Source organism: Zonotrichia albicollis, chromosome 4, assembly GCF_047830755.1.
Source record: "Zonotrichia albicollis isolate bZonAlb1 chromosome 4, bZonAlb1.hap1, whole genome shotgun sequence".
Lineage (NCBI taxonomy): Eukaryota > Metazoa > Chordata > Aves > Passeriformes > Passerellidae > Zonotrichia > Zonotrichia albicollis.
This window is the reverse complement of record NC_133822.1, coordinates 33,245,941-33,265,418: the sequence shown is the minus strand read 5'-3', so window position 1 is coordinate 33,265,418 and position 19,478 is coordinate 33,245,941. Positions and strand designations below refer to the sequence as shown.

General features: G+C 43.6%; 2 protein-coding genes across 3 annotated transcripts in view; one reads left to right on the top strand and one right to left on the bottom strand.

The window, feature by feature from the left end:
• Positions 1 to 3,570, bottom strand: part of NCF4 (neutrophil cytosolic factor 4) — a 53,962-nt gene extending 50,392 nt beyond the window's left edge. For both annotated transcript variants that reach the window (XM_074539339.1, XM_026794526.2), the window contains exons 1-2: positions 801 to 3,570; positions 455 to 622 (exon numbers count right to left, since the gene is read on the bottom strand). The gene's annotated coding sequence lies outside the window, so the exon portion shown is untranslated. The remainder of the gene's footprint in view (positions 1 to 454; positions 623 to 800) is intronic.
• A 110-nt stretch (positions 3,571 to 3,680) lies between these two features.
• On the top strand, positions 3,681 to 14,677 carry IFT27 (intraflagellar transport 27). Its single transcript, XM_005488566.4, has 8 exons — positions 3,681 to 3,818; positions 7,433 to 7,512; positions 8,574 to 8,633; positions 9,293 to 9,352; positions 10,293 to 10,410; positions 10,724 to 10,833; positions 11,035 to 11,136; positions 11,758 to 14,677. The coding sequence occupies exons 1-7, from the start codon at positions 3,785 to 3,787 to the stop codon at positions 11,131 to 11,133; spliced, it is 561 nt and encodes a 186-aa protein (XP_005488623.2). The 5' UTR covers positions 3,681 to 3,784; the 3' UTR covers positions 11,134 to 11,136; positions 11,758 to 14,677.
• Positions 14,678 to 19,478: the final 4,801 nt, after the last annotated feature.

Below are 19,478 nucleotides of genomic sequence, written 5' to 3'. Positions count from 1 at the left end.
GTGCCTCAGCCCCCACCACAAAAGAGCAAAATCTGAAGACCTGAACTATAATGGTGTTATCAACAGAGCTAGAGAAAGCATCCAAATTCTCACTTCTGTGCTAATAGCCCCACTCTGAAGAGAAATAAAAGCTGGGTTTGGGGGATGCCAAATGAAGTAGCCCTCAAAATAGATGGAGTATCTATTTATTCCACCGCTTGGGGGAAGTGTAAAGAATGGAAATCTACAATAAAATTTACACATCCTTTCTTGCAGCTTTCACAGCTCTCCAGACATACCAGTAAACATTCATAGTCAATCCTATAAGAATCTATGCAGATTTAAAAAGCTGCATGAACTCTGAATATTCATTCACAAGATACTTCTGAAGACATTTTGCCTTTTAGTAACATAAGATTTAAAAAAGAACTGATGAAATACTTTGTATTTAAGAGATTTCTTACAGAATACCTACTAATTCGCTTTCCTCAACATTAATGTCCTCCTGAGAGAAGCACTGCTTACTCCAAAGAAAGCTCCAGTTCTTCCTCAGTAGCTTTTATCAGGAAGCAGGTTCAAGTTACAGGTTGTAACCTGCTCAGTTCTGAACACATCCAGAACGTTTCCATGGATGGATGAACAACTGTGAAAACAAGTCCTAGTAATATTAGTGAATTCTGCCTCAGAAAAAAACTCACTTTTTAACAGGTATGCTCGGTGAAAAAGATAATGAAGTGACACTGACAGAACCTGGAACACCAACCACTCCTCAGCCTAAAAGACCACACGACCTCAGTTTAATCCCCATTGTAGAGCCTTACCTGGTGTTTGAAATTCCCTGCCACTCCTGCTGGAGATGCAGTTCCACCACCGCTGCCTTCTGCAGCCAGATGAAATGCGAGCCACACACGGCACACAGACACACGTGCAGTTTGACTGCTGCTTTGTGACCACTACCTAAGGGAATGTGACTTCACATTCCAGTGTTTTGTGGCTGGCAAGGAAACTTAGCCTGCTCACATGAAAGAAGGGGCACTTCCCATTCAAAATAACCTTGCTTCATTTGAGGGAAAAATTAAATGTGTGAATGTTCTATTCCTCCTTAGCTGCTAAATACAGGATTGAACCTAATAAACATCTCTAGGATAAGGGCATCACCCTCTGTTGTTGGGGTTTTTCTTTTGTTTAAATCCACAGGGTTCCTCTTCTCCTCTTTCTCACGTATTCAAGATGAGAGAAGCTTCAGCGAGCACAGCTACCAGCATTCCAATTTATTCAGCAGCAACCCCTGTGGACTGCTAACAGCAGACTGCGATTCTGTTTGGATTACAAGGTGCAGATAAGTAATTCCATCCTTAATCTATCACTGTCAATGCTGCTAGGGGAACAACTTATACCTGTGAGAAGTCAGGCAGAGGAAAAGATAGATTGGGTACAAAAAAAATATTGTGGAGTAAAAGGACAGAAGAAATAGAGACGATACAAATCCATTAAGAGTTCTGTGCACACATGCATGCAGAGGCAGGAAATGGGGGAATGGGATAAAGGAACAGGGTGCTAATATGAAAGCAGCAAGTAGGAAGGAGATATCCAGATTCCAAGCAAAAATTTCCAGTAGCAATGAAAATCTCACTTCCAACATAATCTATGCCTTCCGTTGCAGCGGTCCCAGTGTAAAATGCCGGGGATGTTTGTGACCTCAGTGAATGCTGATGGATCCCACCACACTGCAGCCACGATCAATAAACCTCAAGCACATCATCATGGAGCCTCAAAGCCTTCGCTTGGAGACCTGTCAGTAAACTGGGGCAATATTACAAACAGACAACAAAGGATAATGCAAAGATTGCAAAAATGGAACGACGCAGAGACAAGCAAATTTCTCAGAGGATGGAGTGGAAGGCAGAAAAGATGAAAGAGGAGGTAAGCTATTTAGACATAAGTGATGGAGAACATCAATAGCCCACATCTGTTTTATGTGATGGAAGATTTGGGGATGGAAAACAGGGAAAGTAATAATGAGACCAGGGATTAATTTTTCTTTTCCCTTTTAAAGGAACAGTAGTGACTCCATCACTATGTTTTACTACAAGTCATCATCTACAATTGAAGTCTGCCCACTCAGGCTAGTGAAGTTCCCTTCATGTTTTTATCACATAGATAAAAATGTGCTGCCCAATGGTATTTTATGTGCATACAGAAGACTCCTTTGATTCAGCTATAGGTTCTCATTGATTTTATGTTATTTGCTTGCCTGGCCAGACATGTCACGGGCAATTTATCCCAGAAAAGGTGAAAGAGCTGCCTTCTAAGCAGTCACATTAAAATAATATGTTGCCATTAAAATATAACTTGGAAAATTTTATTTTTGACCCTTGGAATGTCCAGTGTTATAACCCAAATACAGATGCATTATTGATTATTCTGTTCTTCCCAACCTTACTGACTGTTTCCCACAGTAAGCACATCCTGTGTTCCAGAATGAACAACCCTAAGTGCAGCCAAGCAAAGTTTATACCCTAAAAAAGGTATGGATTGCTATTAATGGTATGTTTTTTGGTGGCACAGGTCTTTCAAAGAAGCTGCAAGGAGGGAAAACCCAGGAAGTTTCATGGTCCTCTTTTCCGACTCCTACCCAAATCCACTCACTTGGACTGCTTAAGGAAGACAGAAAATCAGTTCAAAGAATAAAATAAGGCACAGAAATAGTTTAATAGTAGCCAAGGGAGAGCTTTGTAGAAATATTTTTAAAATATGAAAAAACAAAGAAATTAACCCACTGCAGAGTGAAAGGATACAAAAATTAACAAGGGGGGGGAGGTTGGGGGCGCGAAGGAGAAAGCAGCTAAGAGATCAGCAAGCAAGAGAACTTTCTCCGTGAGTACATCAACACTGCCAAACACAAGGAAAAGTGTGCACTGAAGCAAAGGAGAGCGGATCAGCTGCTGCCCGGCCAGGGAAGGAGCGCAGCTCCGATCCCACAGGGCGCCAGCGGCCTCATAAGCGGCCTGATCCCGCCGCGCTGATCCCCCTTCGTGGCCGACTTTGAAGCCGCCGCAGCAAAGCTCGGGCCCGGAGCAATTTCGCTCCTGCCCGAGCTCTGGGGGCAGCGTGACCCAAACGCCGGGCGCGGGGCAGCTCGCGCCGGGCTCCTGCCCGAGCCCTGACGGAAGCGTGACCCAAAGCTCGGGCCCGGGACAGCTCCGCTCCCGCCCGAGCCCTGAGGGAAGCATGACGGGAATGCCGGGCCCGGCGCGAGGGACGCGCAGGCCGGTGCAGGCCGCGCTCCCGCCCCGCGCACGCGCAGCAAGGCGCACGGAGCCGGGGCCCTTCCGCACGGAACGTCGCGTTCCGTGGGCTCACAGGCAGGAAGTGGCGGCTTCTCCCTCCGCTCGCCTCTTCCCGCCTAGGGGCTGCCGCAGCTCCTTGCCCGTAACTTTTATAATTTTCTGCCGTGCCCCTAGAGGGTCATTTCAGCCCCGTGATGAAGGGCCCTGTGTTCTACCCAATAACAAGCCGGCTCTCGATGACGTCCTTAGTTGCCAGGCAGAATTCCCCTTCGCATCCCCCGTACCGCCGCGGCGCCACCGGGAGGGGCGGAGCGTCTGTTTTAATTGACAGCGCTACTAGTGGGCGGGAAGAAAGAAGAGAACCAATAATAACTGTGGGTGGCCTTGATAAGCAGGGCCCGCAGCCAATGGGGACGGGCGGGCGGTCGCTCGGTTGCCAGGGCCACGCGGTTGCCAAGGCCTCGGCTCAGCGCGGTGGCGGTCCCGCCGCCGCCGTCCGAGCGCGGGCCGGCGCGATGGTGAAGCTCGCTGCCAAGTGCCTGCTGGCAGGTGAGTCCGGCCCGCCCGCTCCCATCCGCCCCGCTGCCCACACGGGACCAGAGCGGGCGCCGCGGGGTCGGGCGAGGCCGGCAGCGCAGGCGGCCTGGCTTCCCACAGCCCCTCGTGGCGGGGCCGCCCCGCCGGAGGAGAGGTGGGGAGAGAGGCGGTGGGAGAGAAGGGAACACCTCGGCTGCCTGGGAACGGTCGTGTGTGTTATTAGCACTCGGTACCCGCCCCCGCCTAGCACGTGGAGTGAGCGGTGCCCAGGGAGGGTGTGAGGTGCAGTTGGATCGGCTGAAATGCGAGGACAGGATCTGAGAAAGAGGGAAAAAACCAAGCCCAAACCAAAAAGAGTATTTCGGCAGTGTGGAAAGGTGGGCGCAGAGACTGGAGAAAGCGTGAAGGGAGCTAGGCAGCTGAGTCCTGCCTCATTTGTGAGCCGTGCTTTGGGCTGGTGTGAAAAGTTCATGTTAGAAATTAGGATGATTCTGAGAGTATTATAGAAAGGTAAAGCCTAAATAAAGAGTAGAAAGTTGAGCACTTCACGGTGGCATCTTTTCCCCCAAACAATTTAGAGGCTAACCTGAGAAAAAAATGAGGTGAAGACACCAGTCTATTTAATCAGGATGGATTATGGAGGTGTTGAAAGTGAGTACAGCTGGCTGTTAGAACTTTGTGAAAAATCTTGTTATTTTTGTCCCTCCTACACTGAAGCTCTGTGCAGCCTCAGCCAAAAGCACAAATCCATAAAACCTTTGTGTGCAGTCAGCTCGCAGGTTTAACTCTTTGTTCCTAATGATTTCATCTGGAATAAAATGTTTGCCTTTTTTAACCTCAGAAGCAGCTGGCCATCAACTCACACAAAGCCAGATGTGGTCTTTGGCAAAGGCAAAAGAATTAATCTCCCTTGTGGCTCTGCTGCTGTGAACAGCATGAATATCTTGCCCATCTTCTACACTTGAAACATAGGCATCATTTCCAATTTGGAAGTTTCCTGCTCCCAGTACACTGGCTTTGCTGAAGTCTATCCAGTTTTGTTGTTTAGTGTTACCAAAGGCCAATTCCACAACCATTTTAAGATCACATAGGTTTTCTTTAGATGACCTGTTTATGTCCTTAATCCTTGTTGGATCTGGAGTGGCCTTTTCAATTCTGTTCACAGCACAAAGAACAGGAATGTCCTATCCCATATGTCATTCTTCTATGTGCCACAATAATATCCATGTATTATTGAAAATAAAAAATTAGTGAAGCAGACCAGGAAAAATAGATTTTCTATTGCAGAAAAAGCCACTAAAGTGAAAGGGACCAAAGACATGCGTAACCACAACAACCTAAAGGGAACAAGAACACGCAATTACATAAATAGGAGCAAACCCATCAGAAATGGAACTGAGAGCTCTTGTGGACCTAAGGAAATGGTTATGAAAAGCCAGTGACACAGAATTGGGAGCTACACCAAGGTCAAAAAGAACAGGGGAAAAGGGCTCTTATTAGCAAAACAGAGACTATTGAACTGACAATAGAAGATGATTCCTGTGTTAGCTTAAGGGTCATTTACAGGCATAAAGTAAAAAGATCTGTTGTCTGAGCTTACTATGGAGACACTACACAAAGGTTTTCATTGTAGAGAAACAGCTGGCAGTAGCAGGCATTTTCAAAAGACTCTACAGATTCTGGCAGAATAACAGAAATATGGATAGAATATATACTGTGAGATGCACTACTGGCACACCAGACTAAACTGAAAAGGGCAAGGAAATTTACTTTGAGGAAGTGTACTGGTGTGATGGGCTTAAGAGGATGGCAAAGAATAAAGAGGGAAAGAACACCTGGGGCTGTCAAGTGAAAGAAAGGCAATGCATTAGTTAAGAAATTGTGCTGGCTGATGCCTGCAGTTTGGAGCAATGTGTGCCTCTCTATCTCATTTTACAAAGACAGATCTAATTGTCTATTGAAATACAGAATAGCTTCCACTCAGAACAGAGTGTTGTCTTCCGCACAGGCTTGAGCTGATCAGAGAACAAACAAGCTGACTTACCAGATTTTCCTGTCTAAATATTATGAGCCCAACTCAGCTCAAAGTAAGCAGGCATGCTAAAAATGTTTAAACAAGAACTACATTTGGTTAACGCATCTAGGGGTAATTGTCACTATCCAAAACCCCCTTCCTTCTCTGAAATAGTATGTGAGCAGAGGGCTTAACCAATTTCCTTCAAAACACCATTAGGAAGCTGTAATGGAGTCAAAAATATACCCTTTTCTTGGTTTATTTATTAACAACTTAATGTAAAATACTTCCTTTCTGGCTTTATTTATTAACAACATAATGTGAAAGACTTGTATTCCAGGCTTGGCTGTAATGAGTGTGCCTTTGAGGGTAAAGCTTGAAGCACTGAGGTTTTTAATTACTGGTTCTTGTCCTTTTAACTGTCCAGGCTAGTGAGACATTATGTGGAGAAATTATAAGTTCTTTGGAAGCATTAAGTCTTTGTTTAGGAAGAGTTGTGATTTATCATCTTTTTCATGTAGTAATATGGGCATATATGAGTTCTGTAGAGCCTGAGGAAATGGCCTGAAGTTGTGTCAGAGCAGGTTTAGGTAGGATGTTAGAAAAAGGTTCTTCACCCAGAGGGTGACTGGGCTCTGTAACAGCTCCCCAGGGAAGGGGTCACAGCACTAAGCCTGACGGAGCTGAAAAAGCATTTGGGCAATATTCTTGAGAGTCACATGGTGTGACTCTTGGGGATGGTCCTGTGCCGGGCCAGGAGTTGGACCCAGTGATCCTTGTGGGTCCCTTCCAACTCAGCATATTCTGTTCTGTGATCCTGTGATTGCTTTGGATCTCAGAGTTTTGTAAGAGCAAGCCAAAGCAGGCAGCTGTCAGGTTTGCCTGGAGTGTTGTGCATGCCATATCAGAAAGCCTTGGCTCTAGAAGAGCAAAAACCAAAGGCCCTTGCTTTTCCTTCCATGCAGGGATGAATCAGCAGGCTCTTCTCTCCAGCCATGTGCTTTCTCTCTGACGTTTGCTTCTGTTATGCCCAGGATGCAACTAATGAGCCACCAGCAGCATTGAGTCAGCAAGAGTTGCTCTCTTAGCAGGGTCAGCAAGAAGAGTTCATTGAGAAATGTTACCAGCTTAAGCAGCTTTGTCTCAGTATATAACAAGGATTTGAGTCTGGGGAGATGGATAACCTAAGGAGAAGAAATAGCCTCCTAGGAAGCCCAGTCCCTTTTCACATTGTAGTTTTCTCTACATGATAACATATCTGGGGAATTTTAATTCCTAGGTAAGGGCTGTGGAGTAAGTATGAATTTTAGAACAAACAGCAGTTCCACCTTGATGTGGCAGTCATTTGTTGTTGTGCATAGGTCAGAAATCAGATGTCAGCCACCAGTATGCATAATGACAATATTAATTTCCTTGTGTGGGTATTACCTTTGAGATGGTTTTGTGCTTCATGTGACAGTTAAATTACCTGTATTCAGAGTTAGAGCATCTGGGCTCTTACAACATTGATAGTATCAGAACTGAGGAAAGATTACTAGATACTCTAGTACCTAGGAAAGATACTAGATTCTCTAGTATGAAACAAAAATATTTTATGTTTTTGATTTTGCAGGAGATCCAGCTGTGGGTAAGAGTGCTTTAGCCCAGATGTTTCGCAGTGATGGGGGTCATTTTCAGAAGAACTACACACTGGTAAGCATACAACAGGCTCAGACTGCTGTCTAAATTGTTTTCTAAGATGAGTGGAAAAACTGAGAGGCCCAGAAGAAAACAAATATGATTTTAAGTTGAGGCATTCGAAGTGGGAACTTAGAGGGTTTTCTTTCTTCCACACTAGATTCTGAAGAGAAGCAGTTAACATTCTGTAAGTCTGCATTATGTAGGTGCTGGTGTTGAAACTTAAGGCAGAATAATTTAGTTAATCTTGTGATTTTCCTACTGAACCAATGTTTTCACAAGGTTTTGTGGTGTTAGAGAGCTTCCCCCTTTAGGGACTACTCTATGAAAAAGCACTGCTGAAGGAGAAAGCTTTTAATTCCAACTATTAAATGTGGATGTGGACAGTGCGCTTATCACTGTGCAAACACCAAGATGTGCTGCATAGCCCCAAGATAATTATAATCTACAGAAACTGTTCCCAGATGAAGAGGATACAGTTTGCAGTCTTTCAGTGTAAGAATCAATGGTGATGACTAATCAGAAGCAGGATAAAAATAAAAGTAAATATAAGTAAAGTGAAAAAAGGGAAATATGAGTGTGGAGGAAAAAAACCCCTAAAATATGTTTATTCATTGAAATAAAGATGGAAACCAGAATTTAAGGATAGAAATAGAACAAACAAATGAGCTACAAAGCAGAATGAGATAAAAGGTGGGAGAAGCACAAATAATCTCAGTCCCATATGTTAGCTCATCACATGGTTAGTGCAGAACGTTCGAAGGCGTGCGTTAGAGCAGCGGTGTGAGAGTGAGCGTAGACCTGCAGACTTCAGCTAATACTCTGAGCTGTAAATAAGCAAATCTCTTTGGTTCTCCTCCTTTTTCCCCCAGCTGAGCAAATCTATGAGCCTTTGACATATTGGTGAGATTAGGTTACCAGAGCTGGGAGGAGTATTGCTGAGTTTCCAGCGATCTGTGTTTGATGAAATTGTAATGATTCACAGGAATTGCCTCAATCCAATGCACGGTTGGTATGCAGTTGGACAGGCTCTTAAAAACTCTCCTGATCCTCATTTTCCTGATTTTTCTTGACAGACAGCGGGCATAGAATTGTTGGTGAAGGCTGTATCAGTTCCAGAGACAAGTGATAGTGTGGTGAGTTTTTCTGTGACATAAATTGGGTCAGAAAGAGACATCCAGAGCTCAAGCCCCACACAAGTCTCATTCTGGTAGAAGATCACTAGCATGTTCATAGGGCAATTAAGTTTCATTAAGGAAATGAGGCTGATCATGTATAATTGCTGATGCTCCAGGGTTAGTTTAGTCTTAAAAGTGTAATTTTTATATACTTATATCCAACACAATATTTTAAACCAAAGTTATTGCCAGTTTTGTTGAGATTCTGTTCTGTCCTTTAGGACACTGAGGTTTAGTTCGTGATTCTTGGAACTACAAAAGCCAAAGCTTATCTGTTATTTTTCCTTAATGCCCTATACTCCCACTAATGGAATGTATATAATTTTGTATAAATAGTAGAAGTTACTGTCCCACTTAACATATTCTGTTTCCAGTAGGGATGGAAACTAAACTTCGGGCCTTGGAAGTAACTCTTTTACTGCTTATACTTGAAAAATGGCTATTTATTTTCTCATACTATCTGGAGTTTTCTCAGTGCGGGGAATTTGTCCCCTAGGGACATGACACTGCTGTACTGAATAAAATGTTGGAGTTACAAGTTGCAGTATTTACTTCCAAAACCTTTCCCTACACTGCATTTTTCTTGGCCAGAGCCTTGTTTCTGTTTCCGCTTTCAGGAATTCTTCATTTTTGACTCTGCAGGAAAAGATCTATTTTCTGAAATGCTGGAGAAACTGGTAAGTCTTATGTAACAGTCCTCTTCTTCCAAAGAAGTGCTTTTGCTTTGAAGATCTGAGCTCCCCAGTCTGGCAGATGTAGCAAACTTTGTCTTTAGTGTAAATGGGAGCAATTACCTCTGTTGCCAACGCATCCTGTTCTACCTCTCTAAAACTTGCGTAAGTACTAGAAGAAATACTTTCCAGAGAAAGGAAAGCAGATAGGCAGTTTTCTTACAAAAGAAATAGGAAACTTTAATGGAGAATTTCTGTGTACTGTTGTTTAAAGTTATTTTTATTTCTTAGAAAAACATCTGTTTTGCTGCGACTTCAACAGTGGGAGTTTTTTTTTGTGTTACGGTGATGTGTTTGATCCAACAGGATTCATTCTTGTCCTTGAGCATAATCCTGCCCTTGGGTTTTTTCCTTCACATATTTGTGACCTTCCCTGTACAGTTCTCTACTGCGTTATCTCATTCTGAGAAGCAGAACCAGTTAATTAGTGTAAGCTTTCATAAGATGGCTAAGTCAACCTAATGGTTCATTGTCTACAAAAGTGATTCCACTTTTACACTTGCACTAGATCTAGTTTGCAAGGGTCTTCTCTAGAAGCTGGCTCAGCTTCTCAAACTAGAAGAAAACCTTTATACTTTTTTCCTAGGATTAATTTTGTGCTGATTCAGCATGAAAAATCAGCTTCCCCGGGGATCAGATGAGTGCCAGAGCTGATACAAGGGGAAGGGCTGCACAGACAAGACTGGGGAGGAAAGAAAAACCACCTCTCCCAATGTCAGTGATTTAGTTGGGTCAATTGAAATGTGAAACCTCAGCTAGGGCATAGGATTCCTGGGTGTTAGGCTTTTTATTTTCATCTTAGCAGCTGTGTTTGCTACGTTTACAGCATGGCTGTTGACCACATCAGTTTCATTAGAGCTGACAGTGTTCCTTTCTTGCTGTGCAGTGGGAGCAGCCCAACATCCTGTGCCTTGTGTATGATGTCACTAATGAGCAATCCTTTGACAACTGTAACAAATGGTTGGAGAAGATGAGGGCTCAAGCAGTTGGGATGCACATCCCAGGTAAGAATGAGTGTGATTCTTGTTATCTACTCCCCTCTTGTATGACAGCAGTTGTTTCTGCTGAGCTGTGGAACAGAGCATTTATTTTAAGTCAGGGGCAGACATGGCTTCCTCCAACTCCTTTGCTTTTATCAAGAAACAGATAAGGCTTGAATATGTTTCCTTTTTGGAATCTTTTTAGGTAGTTATAGACTATTTGCCACGCCTACAACTTCTTCAGTTACTTCTACAAATATTCCAGTATTTATGGCATACAAGTCAGCATTGATGAGCTGGGTTTTTTTTCTTTCCTTCCATGTCTTTTTTTCTGTAGGTGTCTTAGTGGGGAATAAAACAGACCTAGATGATCGTCGAGTTGTGGAGCAGGAACAAGCACAGGAGTGGGCTGAGAAACATGGCCTGGAATACTGTGAGATGTCAGTGGTGAGTATCTGCTCCTTTCACCATCTGTGCAAGGGGATGTTGGTAAAGTTATCTTCTCTTTCAGGCAGAGAAAGATAACTGGGGACTCTCTTCACCTTGTTTGTCATCTAACTCAGTTTTAATCCTTCTTTGGTGAAACAGAGCAGAAATAATCAAATGCTTATTCCATCTGCAATTGGCAATTTTCTTATTTCTTTACAGAAGGAAATGAAAAATTTTGAGGCCCCTTTCCACATCCTGGCAAAGTTATTCCACCAACTGTACAAAGAGAAAGTGGAAACTTTTCACTCACTGGCCTGACTGGTATGATTTATTTATCCTCTAAGCTTCTTCTAGTACTGAGAGTCCCGCTGGACTGAATACAGAGAGAAGAAAAAATATGAGCTATTTGCTACTTCATGGTCATCCTCTGGTAATTCAAAATAAACTAGAAATAGGCAAGTAGAAAGACACTCTTTAAAGCTGCTACCTCAGCATTCCTTTCATGTCCTCTAACTTGGTTCTCTGCTCATTGAAAGTCTGCTAGGTTGGAGGAGGCGGAGAGTAAAAGGGGAGGACAGAATGGAAATTGCCAGCTCTTTGCTTTAGTATCTTTTTGTCTGAATAGACTTCCTGCTGCTACAAGCAGGGATTTAGAGGTTTGGAAAAGGAGAGAGGAAGCTGACAGGATGTTTTTCGACTTAAGCCAGCCTTGATGCATATACTGCAGGGCAGGACCGATTTGGCCCTACCCCTTGAAAAGTATTTTCAGGAGGAGGCTTATTGCCTTAAAATCAACACCTAGAGACTGAGATGTGTGGAGGCAGAGATGGATTTCGGTGTGTTTCCAGGAGCACCCAGAGTTGGAGGCCAGTTTTAGCAGTGTAGCCTTTATCAGTTGTAGGATTGATATGCTGGTGACTAATGCATGTTTCTAATTTCCAGAATCTGTTTCTTTCCTTCGGCGTGGCTCACTGTCCCTGCCTGGTGGGAGCTGTGTCGCGTCCAACCGCTGTCACTTGGTGACGCAGTGCCCTCTGCTGGTCCCAGGTCACAGGAGTTCTCCAGAGGCTGCCACCTCCCTTGAAGTGAGCAGGAAGGGCTTCCTGCAGGCACATCCAAACTGGCTTAGCTGCAAAATGGAGTGAAATTGCAAGAATACCTTTTCTATTCTAAAGATGAATCTAAAACTTACAAAAAATTACCTTTTCTTCTTCATGTCTTTATCATCTTACATATTGTTGTGTCATTTTTGTCAGCTGAATTTGGCAATACTGTTCTGATTAGGTTCAGCTCTCAATCTCAAAATCAGAGTCCTCTTATTAAAGTCTCTCTGCTTGTCATTGAATTTCAGATAAAAGACCACGGTTCTGATGTTGCTAGTGGAAACAGAACTAAGGAAATGAAAGACAGCCTGGCTAAGTTACTCTGACTCAGCTGTGTCTGGCTAGAAGTTTCATATTAGAAAGGGTAAAAGCCTGGAGAGAGTTGCTGTATTGTGTGGAGTACTGATGTTCCATGTGTAGAGTCTTTGCTAATGCAGTATGCAAAAGCATCTGTGGTAAGGCACTGCCTTGTAATTGAGCCTAACACCAAGAGTTTCAAAAATTTAACCACTATCTTCCCGATTATGGTAGACTCCCTTGGGCAAGGGAAGCTGAGTTTTGTAAAGACTGAGCACTGAGTGATTTTTCAGGCAGCCTTTTCAGGAATCTGTGTTTCAAGACTTCGATATGTGTGGTTTATAATCATCTTTATGCCCAGTGCTAGGAAAAGTACATTAAACTGAATGTAAGAAATATGGCTGCAGATGTTGTAGCAGACTTTATGAAGCACTTCAATAATCTGGAGAAGCAGTGGCCTCATTTCACTGGCAACAGTGTGTTGATGCTGAGAACTCACTAGGGAGCATGAATACCAGTTAAAGAGGATGAGTAGCAGCTCCATCTAAAAGAAGTAAAAACAAGAGGTTCTTTTGCTAAAAGCCAACTCAGAAATGACTGAACAAGCTGGGAAAGCTCCTGCTTTCCCCAAAGAAGGAAGGAGTCCTCTATGGACTTAGGGGTAGCTGGAAGACTCACTCTTTTTGAACCGGATTAGCATTACTGGCATTTGTATCTAGCACGGGTTTTCTTGTTAATCCTGGGTGTTTTCTGTTGATTTACATAGGCCTTATAGACTCTTCCTTGCAGGTGCTGGTATCTGCACCTTTTATTCTTACTCTGACTAGTAAGAATAAAAGCTACTTTGGATGCGGTGCCGATCCAGTTAAAGAAATAAAGAAGGTTTGTTTTTATTTGGTATCTCATTTCCCTCTGGTTCTATTGACAATGTGATCACAAAACAAGACATGTATTTTTTCGTATTGAAAATAACATACCAGATGTGTGTGTCACCTGTGACATGGTGTGTCTAGGGGGAAGAATGCCTTGGGAATAGATAATAAAATGAATTCTGTGCGATCTTTAACCAGGGAGTCTGTCTCTCTGCACCTGAAGGACCTCCCATAACTTCAAATAAACACTCTAAATGCACCTGTAAGATGAAGATTGGTGAATGCTGTTTTATAAAATAAATGCAAAAGCTGGAGGAGCTCATTAATGGAATGCTTGCAGTGGTGATTTGTGATTTATAGGGAAGCTGCTTTTGAGAAGTTAGTGAAGAAAAATGCCGCCCATGCAGGGAAAGATGTATTGCCTGAGAGAGGAAATGTATGATCTAATTAGCTAACAGTAGGGATTCACCCACTGCCCCTTTTCCTCTTCCACAGGCCACAACCACAATTACAAAAGAAGTCATGTCTAAAGCATGTTGTCCAACTTGCTTTTTACAGGACTGTTTCAAGCACTAGTGTGGACACAGTTTAATGTCCTTCGAAATAGTGTGTTTGACAATAGCAATCTCATCCCTTTCAAATCTATTTAATAGCGTAATATATTGTCCTTCCTGGCTAATGTGCTGTATAATACCAGCCTGATGCAAGTAGTGGTTGTTGCTATTTTTCTGACTTAATTGTGACCTTGGTTGTAGAGGCTAGGAGTGAAGAGGGGGTAAAAAACATGGAAGCCAAACATGGGAAGATTGTGGGAAATAATTTTGTCTCCGTGTGAAGGAGTTCAGAATGGTGAGTAAGTGAGCTGGACTGGCGGGATGAGTAAGAGTCTGGAGCTGTTATTAAGTTTCTCCTACCTGTTTACTGGCAGTCACATCTGTAGAGTGAGGATTTGTGTTTGTTGCTTATAGGCTTAGTATCAGTCTGAATTACAGATGCTGTGGAGAACCGTGAGAGGAAGACAGAAAGCCTGTCTGCTGACCAGGAAGCTTGTTGTCTTCTTACAGCTCCCCTGCTTTGTCCAGCTGTGCAGTGCTGCAGGTGCTCAGCATGAGTGTTACAACACAGAAGAGACTTAGCTCAACCAGGATTGAAATTTCAAAAGAAGGAGAAGGAAACAAACAGGCCTTTAACTGGATTTAATAGATACATAGTCCATTTTCCTGCTTGCTTGTTTGATTAGACAAAACCATTTCTTTCCTCCCTGGAGTCCCTCCTTCTTACCTTTCCTTTGGTCCTCATGGGTCTGCACAAAATCTCTGTTATACTTGTGCCCTGCTTTACTTAGCATGATACATCATCAGCTGATTTTTTTTTATCCTTCTAATTTCTGCATTATCTATTCCCAAGGCTGCAAGACATTTCTTCTTAGATTAATAGACAAAAGGAAACAAAAGTGGAATTTTTAATCAAATTGTCTTGGAAGAAAAAGCCTTAAGAAGCTGTCTGACATTCTGAAATTTTACTGGAAATTCATTTGTGTAAAGTTGTCATATTAAAGATGCTTTAATGGTTTTGTTTTGTCTTGCCAGACATAGTCTACTGTGGAGTGAAATTCAGGATGTAAAATTCCAGAAAGATCAGGTTTTACTGTGGGAATTAATAGGAGTTTCAAAGCTGATCACACTGTGATAAGATCTGTTAAGTCTTAACAATGGAGTGGTCACTGCTGTTCATAATGAAGCATTAAATATACTGAAATGGGGCTGTCAAAACAGTTTCTTCTAGAGATTTGTTCATTTTAAAGACTTTAAACTTAAGAAAGGACATCTTTTAAAAGACTGATCTGATAAATGACACCATTTGGATCAGGGTTATTTCTGATATAACTTCAGTGACTTGAAGAGCTGTATTTAGTCTTTTATGCCAATTGACTCCCCTGGGTAAGCTTCATTTCTTTACCCACTATACATCTTGGACCGATCTGACCTGATAGCAAAAGACACATGATGTTGTTGAAAATGAAATACTGCCTTGGGGCAGAAGGATAAACTGTGTGGCCTCCTGAGGTCCTCCCAGCAATACTTTCTATAATTCTATTAGATAAAGTGAGGAAAGAAGTAGCGTGGAAAGCACAAAACAGGCTAAGCCATAAACTAGCAATTAAACTGGGAGCTGGGCAGAAAACGTACAATCTATCCCAATTAAGAGCTGTATCTCAAGAGAAACTGGGAGCCTGACGCAGGTGCTGACAGCAGGGAAAACTCTGCATTTCTGTTCTGGAGGCAGCAACTGCTTTCTGCTGCTGCTTATGCAGAAGTGGGGGTCCTTACGCAACTCAAGGCTGTGCTCTGTTTTTAATAATTACTGTATCATGTTCAGGTGGCAGTTGCTTGCAGTCATCTGCCTACACAAAGTCAGCAGCATCATGTCAGATTATTTGCTGGTGGCAGGAAGACATCCCTATTATTGACACCTGCATGATGGGATCCCTCTCTCCCCATGCATTCTCAGTCCTTTTCCTATCTCATATCTGCTCCTTGGTGGACAGTATCCACCTCTGCTTGCTCTTAACAAGTAATTTTTCCATCTTGCAGATGGAACCTAGGGCTGAGGGACATCTCAAAGGTGGAGTCAGAGCAGGAGCACTTCAAGGGCCATGTTGGCCTCCACAACATCCCTTTTGGCCTAGGGGCGCATCATCTCTCTACTCCTCGTGTCCTATTTCCTCCTCCTGCTGTCATTTTGCCTGGAGAACAATGTCTTATGTGCCACTTGCCCTTGGCGCTGTTGACCCAGAACAACAATGCTTGGGGGAGGGAGGAAGAACAGAGCTAGACTCGGTCTTGAGTCTTTTCAGGGCTCTTTAGCTGTTGTGACTCCCTGTGGAAGTCACCTGAGAGATGGGAGTGTTGCTCAGTCTAGGGTGTAATTTTCTGGCAGGAGACCACTAACAGAGTCCTGGCAGCCTCATCTAGGCTCTTCAGAGCTTGCTGCAGTGTAACTTCGTCAGACACTGGCTGTTCTCCTTCTAACCTGGGGTTTTGGTGGGAATTTTTGATAGGGGTTTTTTACTTCTTGGAGGTCTTTCATTTATCTGTCATGGCTTCACGTATTTCCTCCCCTAGAGTTGTTTGTCAAAAGAAGCTTAGAATTGCTCCCTTTCCTGGTTTCTGAGATTTAATCTGGAAATGTTTAAAAGGGAAATGTGACAGAACCTACATGTCAAGCTGGGGTCAGGGATGGGGTCAGTTTGATGAGTTTCCCTCCAGCCAGATATACATCAATTGGAGATATGTGGAGCCTGTGATCCTTCTGCACAAGTACTAGAAAAATAGCCAATATGAGGGCTGCCAGTTAGGGACTGTGAGGAAAAGGATATAAAGGCAGAAGAATCGACTTCTGTGACCCAGACAGGGGAAAATGCAGGAGCACTAGGGGAACAGGAATATGTAGGAAATATGTAGGGCTGTATTCCTTCATGAAGAGCCCAAAGGATTTGCTGAGGCAGATTGGGAGGGTGGGATTTAGGAATGGGAAAACCTGAGGCTTTTCCTGTCTTTTAGAATGCTGTATGGAAATAAAGTGGGAGGGAAAGTAATTTTTGCATGAGCCACTGAGGGAAAATGAGGATACAGGATAGAGCTGGATGACCTTGCAGGTGGAAGGGCAAGTGATAAGAATAAATAACTGAAAGGAGATTTTCCAGGCCAAGCTCTCAGGGCCAAGGGCAGACAGGGGGTTCAGAGCCATGATGAGGAAGGCTACTGGTAGCCATCAGTTTAGGTTTAAGATGTAGGGCCTGCATTAGAGCAAGGCAGGAAGAGTTAAAGTCTGTGTGACAGGGTTGACACTGGAATTTGAAAGGGCAGTAGCAAGGATCCAGAATGGTAAACCTAGGAATAGTGTGGGGAGATAAGCACAGCAAGCTGTGATGCTGTGAGCAGCAGTGGCTGGAGACGGTGTACCTAGGTGAGACCAGAAAAAATAGAGTAGGTATGCTGAGGGCACTATCAGACTATCAGGGTGGAAGAGTGTGAAGAGATGTTGGAAATTCATATTTGAGTACAGCTCTTCTAAAGGGAATTTCTGCGTGAAGGGAAATAGATATCTACAACTGGTACCCACACATCTTCATAAACACATTTAAAACACAAAATAATTCCAATGCTATATACGCTACCTCTATTTTCCTTTGCCAAAAATTATCATGATCTTTCTGCTTAAACCCTTTTTTTTGTTTTTTGGTGAGGGGGAAGGAGAAAGTGGACAACAACACATACATTTATGCCTAATTGTGATGCTGCATCATGAATACATTCAGGAAATGGAAAGAGAACCTGCACCTCCACCTGACCAGGCAGAAATGCCTGCTACTACTTGAGCATTGATATCTCACAACAGAAACTTCACAATCAGTTCATACAGCAAAAGGGATGGAAGGAATATTTTCTGTGTTGGTTTCCCTTCTCTGCTTTTGCTAATTCATTTTGATTCCTGTGAAGCATTGCTCTCTCTTAGTCTAACAGTTATGTGAGACCGTTGTGGGCCAGTTATAGGACTTTATTTCTGTGATGTTGGGTGGCTTCTGTTTGAGGACTGTAAAACTGAAAGTGTTGAGATTCAGGTTATAGTTGAAGGAAGCATCAAGCATAAAATCAGCTTGTAGGCACAGAAGAACAGAGTATCTAGGAAAGATGTCTTGCAGGGTTAAGATAATGCTTTTCAGTGCTGTTGTCAGCAAAGAGAGGCTGCAATGAATGTGAAAATGTTAGGAAGGGATTCTAGTGGGTTTGGAAAGGGTAACAAGTATAGGTTTCTTCTAACAGGTAAATGCAGAGGAAAGGATGCTACAAGTCACTGGATGGAGGTACCTGGGGACGTAGTAGAGGTAAAGGAACATTCTTGGACAGTATTTTGGAACTGGGTAAGAACAGGAGGATGGTTCTTGTATGAGCAAAAGCAGAGTAATGCAAACCCTGCTCTCTGGTTTCTGTCCCTTTTGAGGTATGGAGCTATTTCCCTTCAGCAGAGTATGTCATTGCTCTTGATGACCCTCACAGCTAAGATTGCCAGTAGGTTGACTTTCCCTCTTCACTGAGATAAAAGTGATTCCTGAATGCCATCTTGGTCCACAGCTGTTTTGATATCTGATTCCTTTCCCTGTCCACACCTTTTGTGTTTTTCCTCCTATCTCTGCATGTGGAGGTCTTGTATGTCCCCACAATTCTGCTACACCTCCCATGACACCAGCCATCCCCGTGACCTTAAGACTGCTTATTTCCTCCCATGTACTTTGCTTTCCAGGATTAGAAGCTGTGGTCAGAAAAATAGCCACTGGTCATTCTCTCCTACCCCTCTCCATCTGGTAGTAGGGAAGAGCTTGTGCCCTGTTCAGCTGGCTAGTTCTGGCACAAAGCTGGACTGGTATAGGAGCGAGAGGGCTGTGCCCATGCTGGATGTGTATCTCTGTGCGGGTGAGGAGCATCCGAGGCAGGCACCCTTTCCTCCTTTTATCAGACTGTGCTCATTTATTTTACCATCTGTTTTCCCAGTGCTGGAGATGATGCTGGGGATATGTGACTTGGGGCACTCAGGCAGAAACTGGCCTGCACAAGGCCGGCCATGTGTTTGCCTCCTAGCAATGCAGCGGTCAGCAGCAAATTCTTTGCTGCTGCCTCCTCTCAGTATGGGAGAGAGCAAGTGTGGGCTTGGGTGTGTAGGAGACACAAAGAAATGAAATGTGGCAGGGGGAGAAAGGGAGAGAGGCACTGGGGTACATGTGTATCGGCTGGAGAGAACTGTGGGAAGGAGGGACAGACAGACAGATGGGCAGAGTTGGGAAGAATGAAGAATGGATTGGAGGGAAAAACATAGAGAGCTGTGCAGGGAGAGACAATGAAACTGAGTGGCTGGGGGCAGCAAGAGAAAGGCTGTGAAGGAAGGAAAGACAGGCAGATTTGGCAGGGTTGTGGTGTGGAAATCAATGGATTGTCTGTGGGAGAGAGACGTGTGCCAGCCAGATACTACACTCATAGATAAGTGGATAACTGCAGAGGTAAATTCTGTGTGTGTGTGTTTACACAGGCTTGTGTAAGGGTGAGCTGAATGAATGGAAGTGAGAAAGGGGAGCCATAAGGAAAGAGGAGAGTGAAAGCAGAGCAACAAAAGAACAATGCTAGATAGAGATAAACCCTTGGAATGCAAACAAGCTGGCATCAGGCAGTGAGGAGGAAGGGATTTGTACGAAAAGAAGGGAGACTAACTGCATTCATATGTTTGGGGCTGAGGTTTTCTTCTTGGAACCTGAAAGAGATGGCAGGGCAGCCATCAGAGCACTATTCCCCAGTACTAAACAGAAGCATTTTTATGCATTCAGGGCTTGCTGCCAGTG

Bases quoted from the DNA above. Each gene is read 5' to 3' on its own strand.
- IFT27 (XM_005488566.4), top strand. From the start codon at position 3,785: ATGGTGAAGCTCGCTGCCAAGTGCCTGCTGGCAG. The intron at 3,819-7,432 runs GTGAGTCCGGCC...TTGATTTTGCAG, and splicing joins TGCCAAGTGCCTGCTGGCAG to GAGATCCAGCTGTGGGTAAG. The intron at 7,513-8,573 runs GTAAGCATACAA...TTTTCTTGACAG, and splicing joins TTCAGAAGAACTACACACTG to ACAGCGGGCATAGAATTGTT.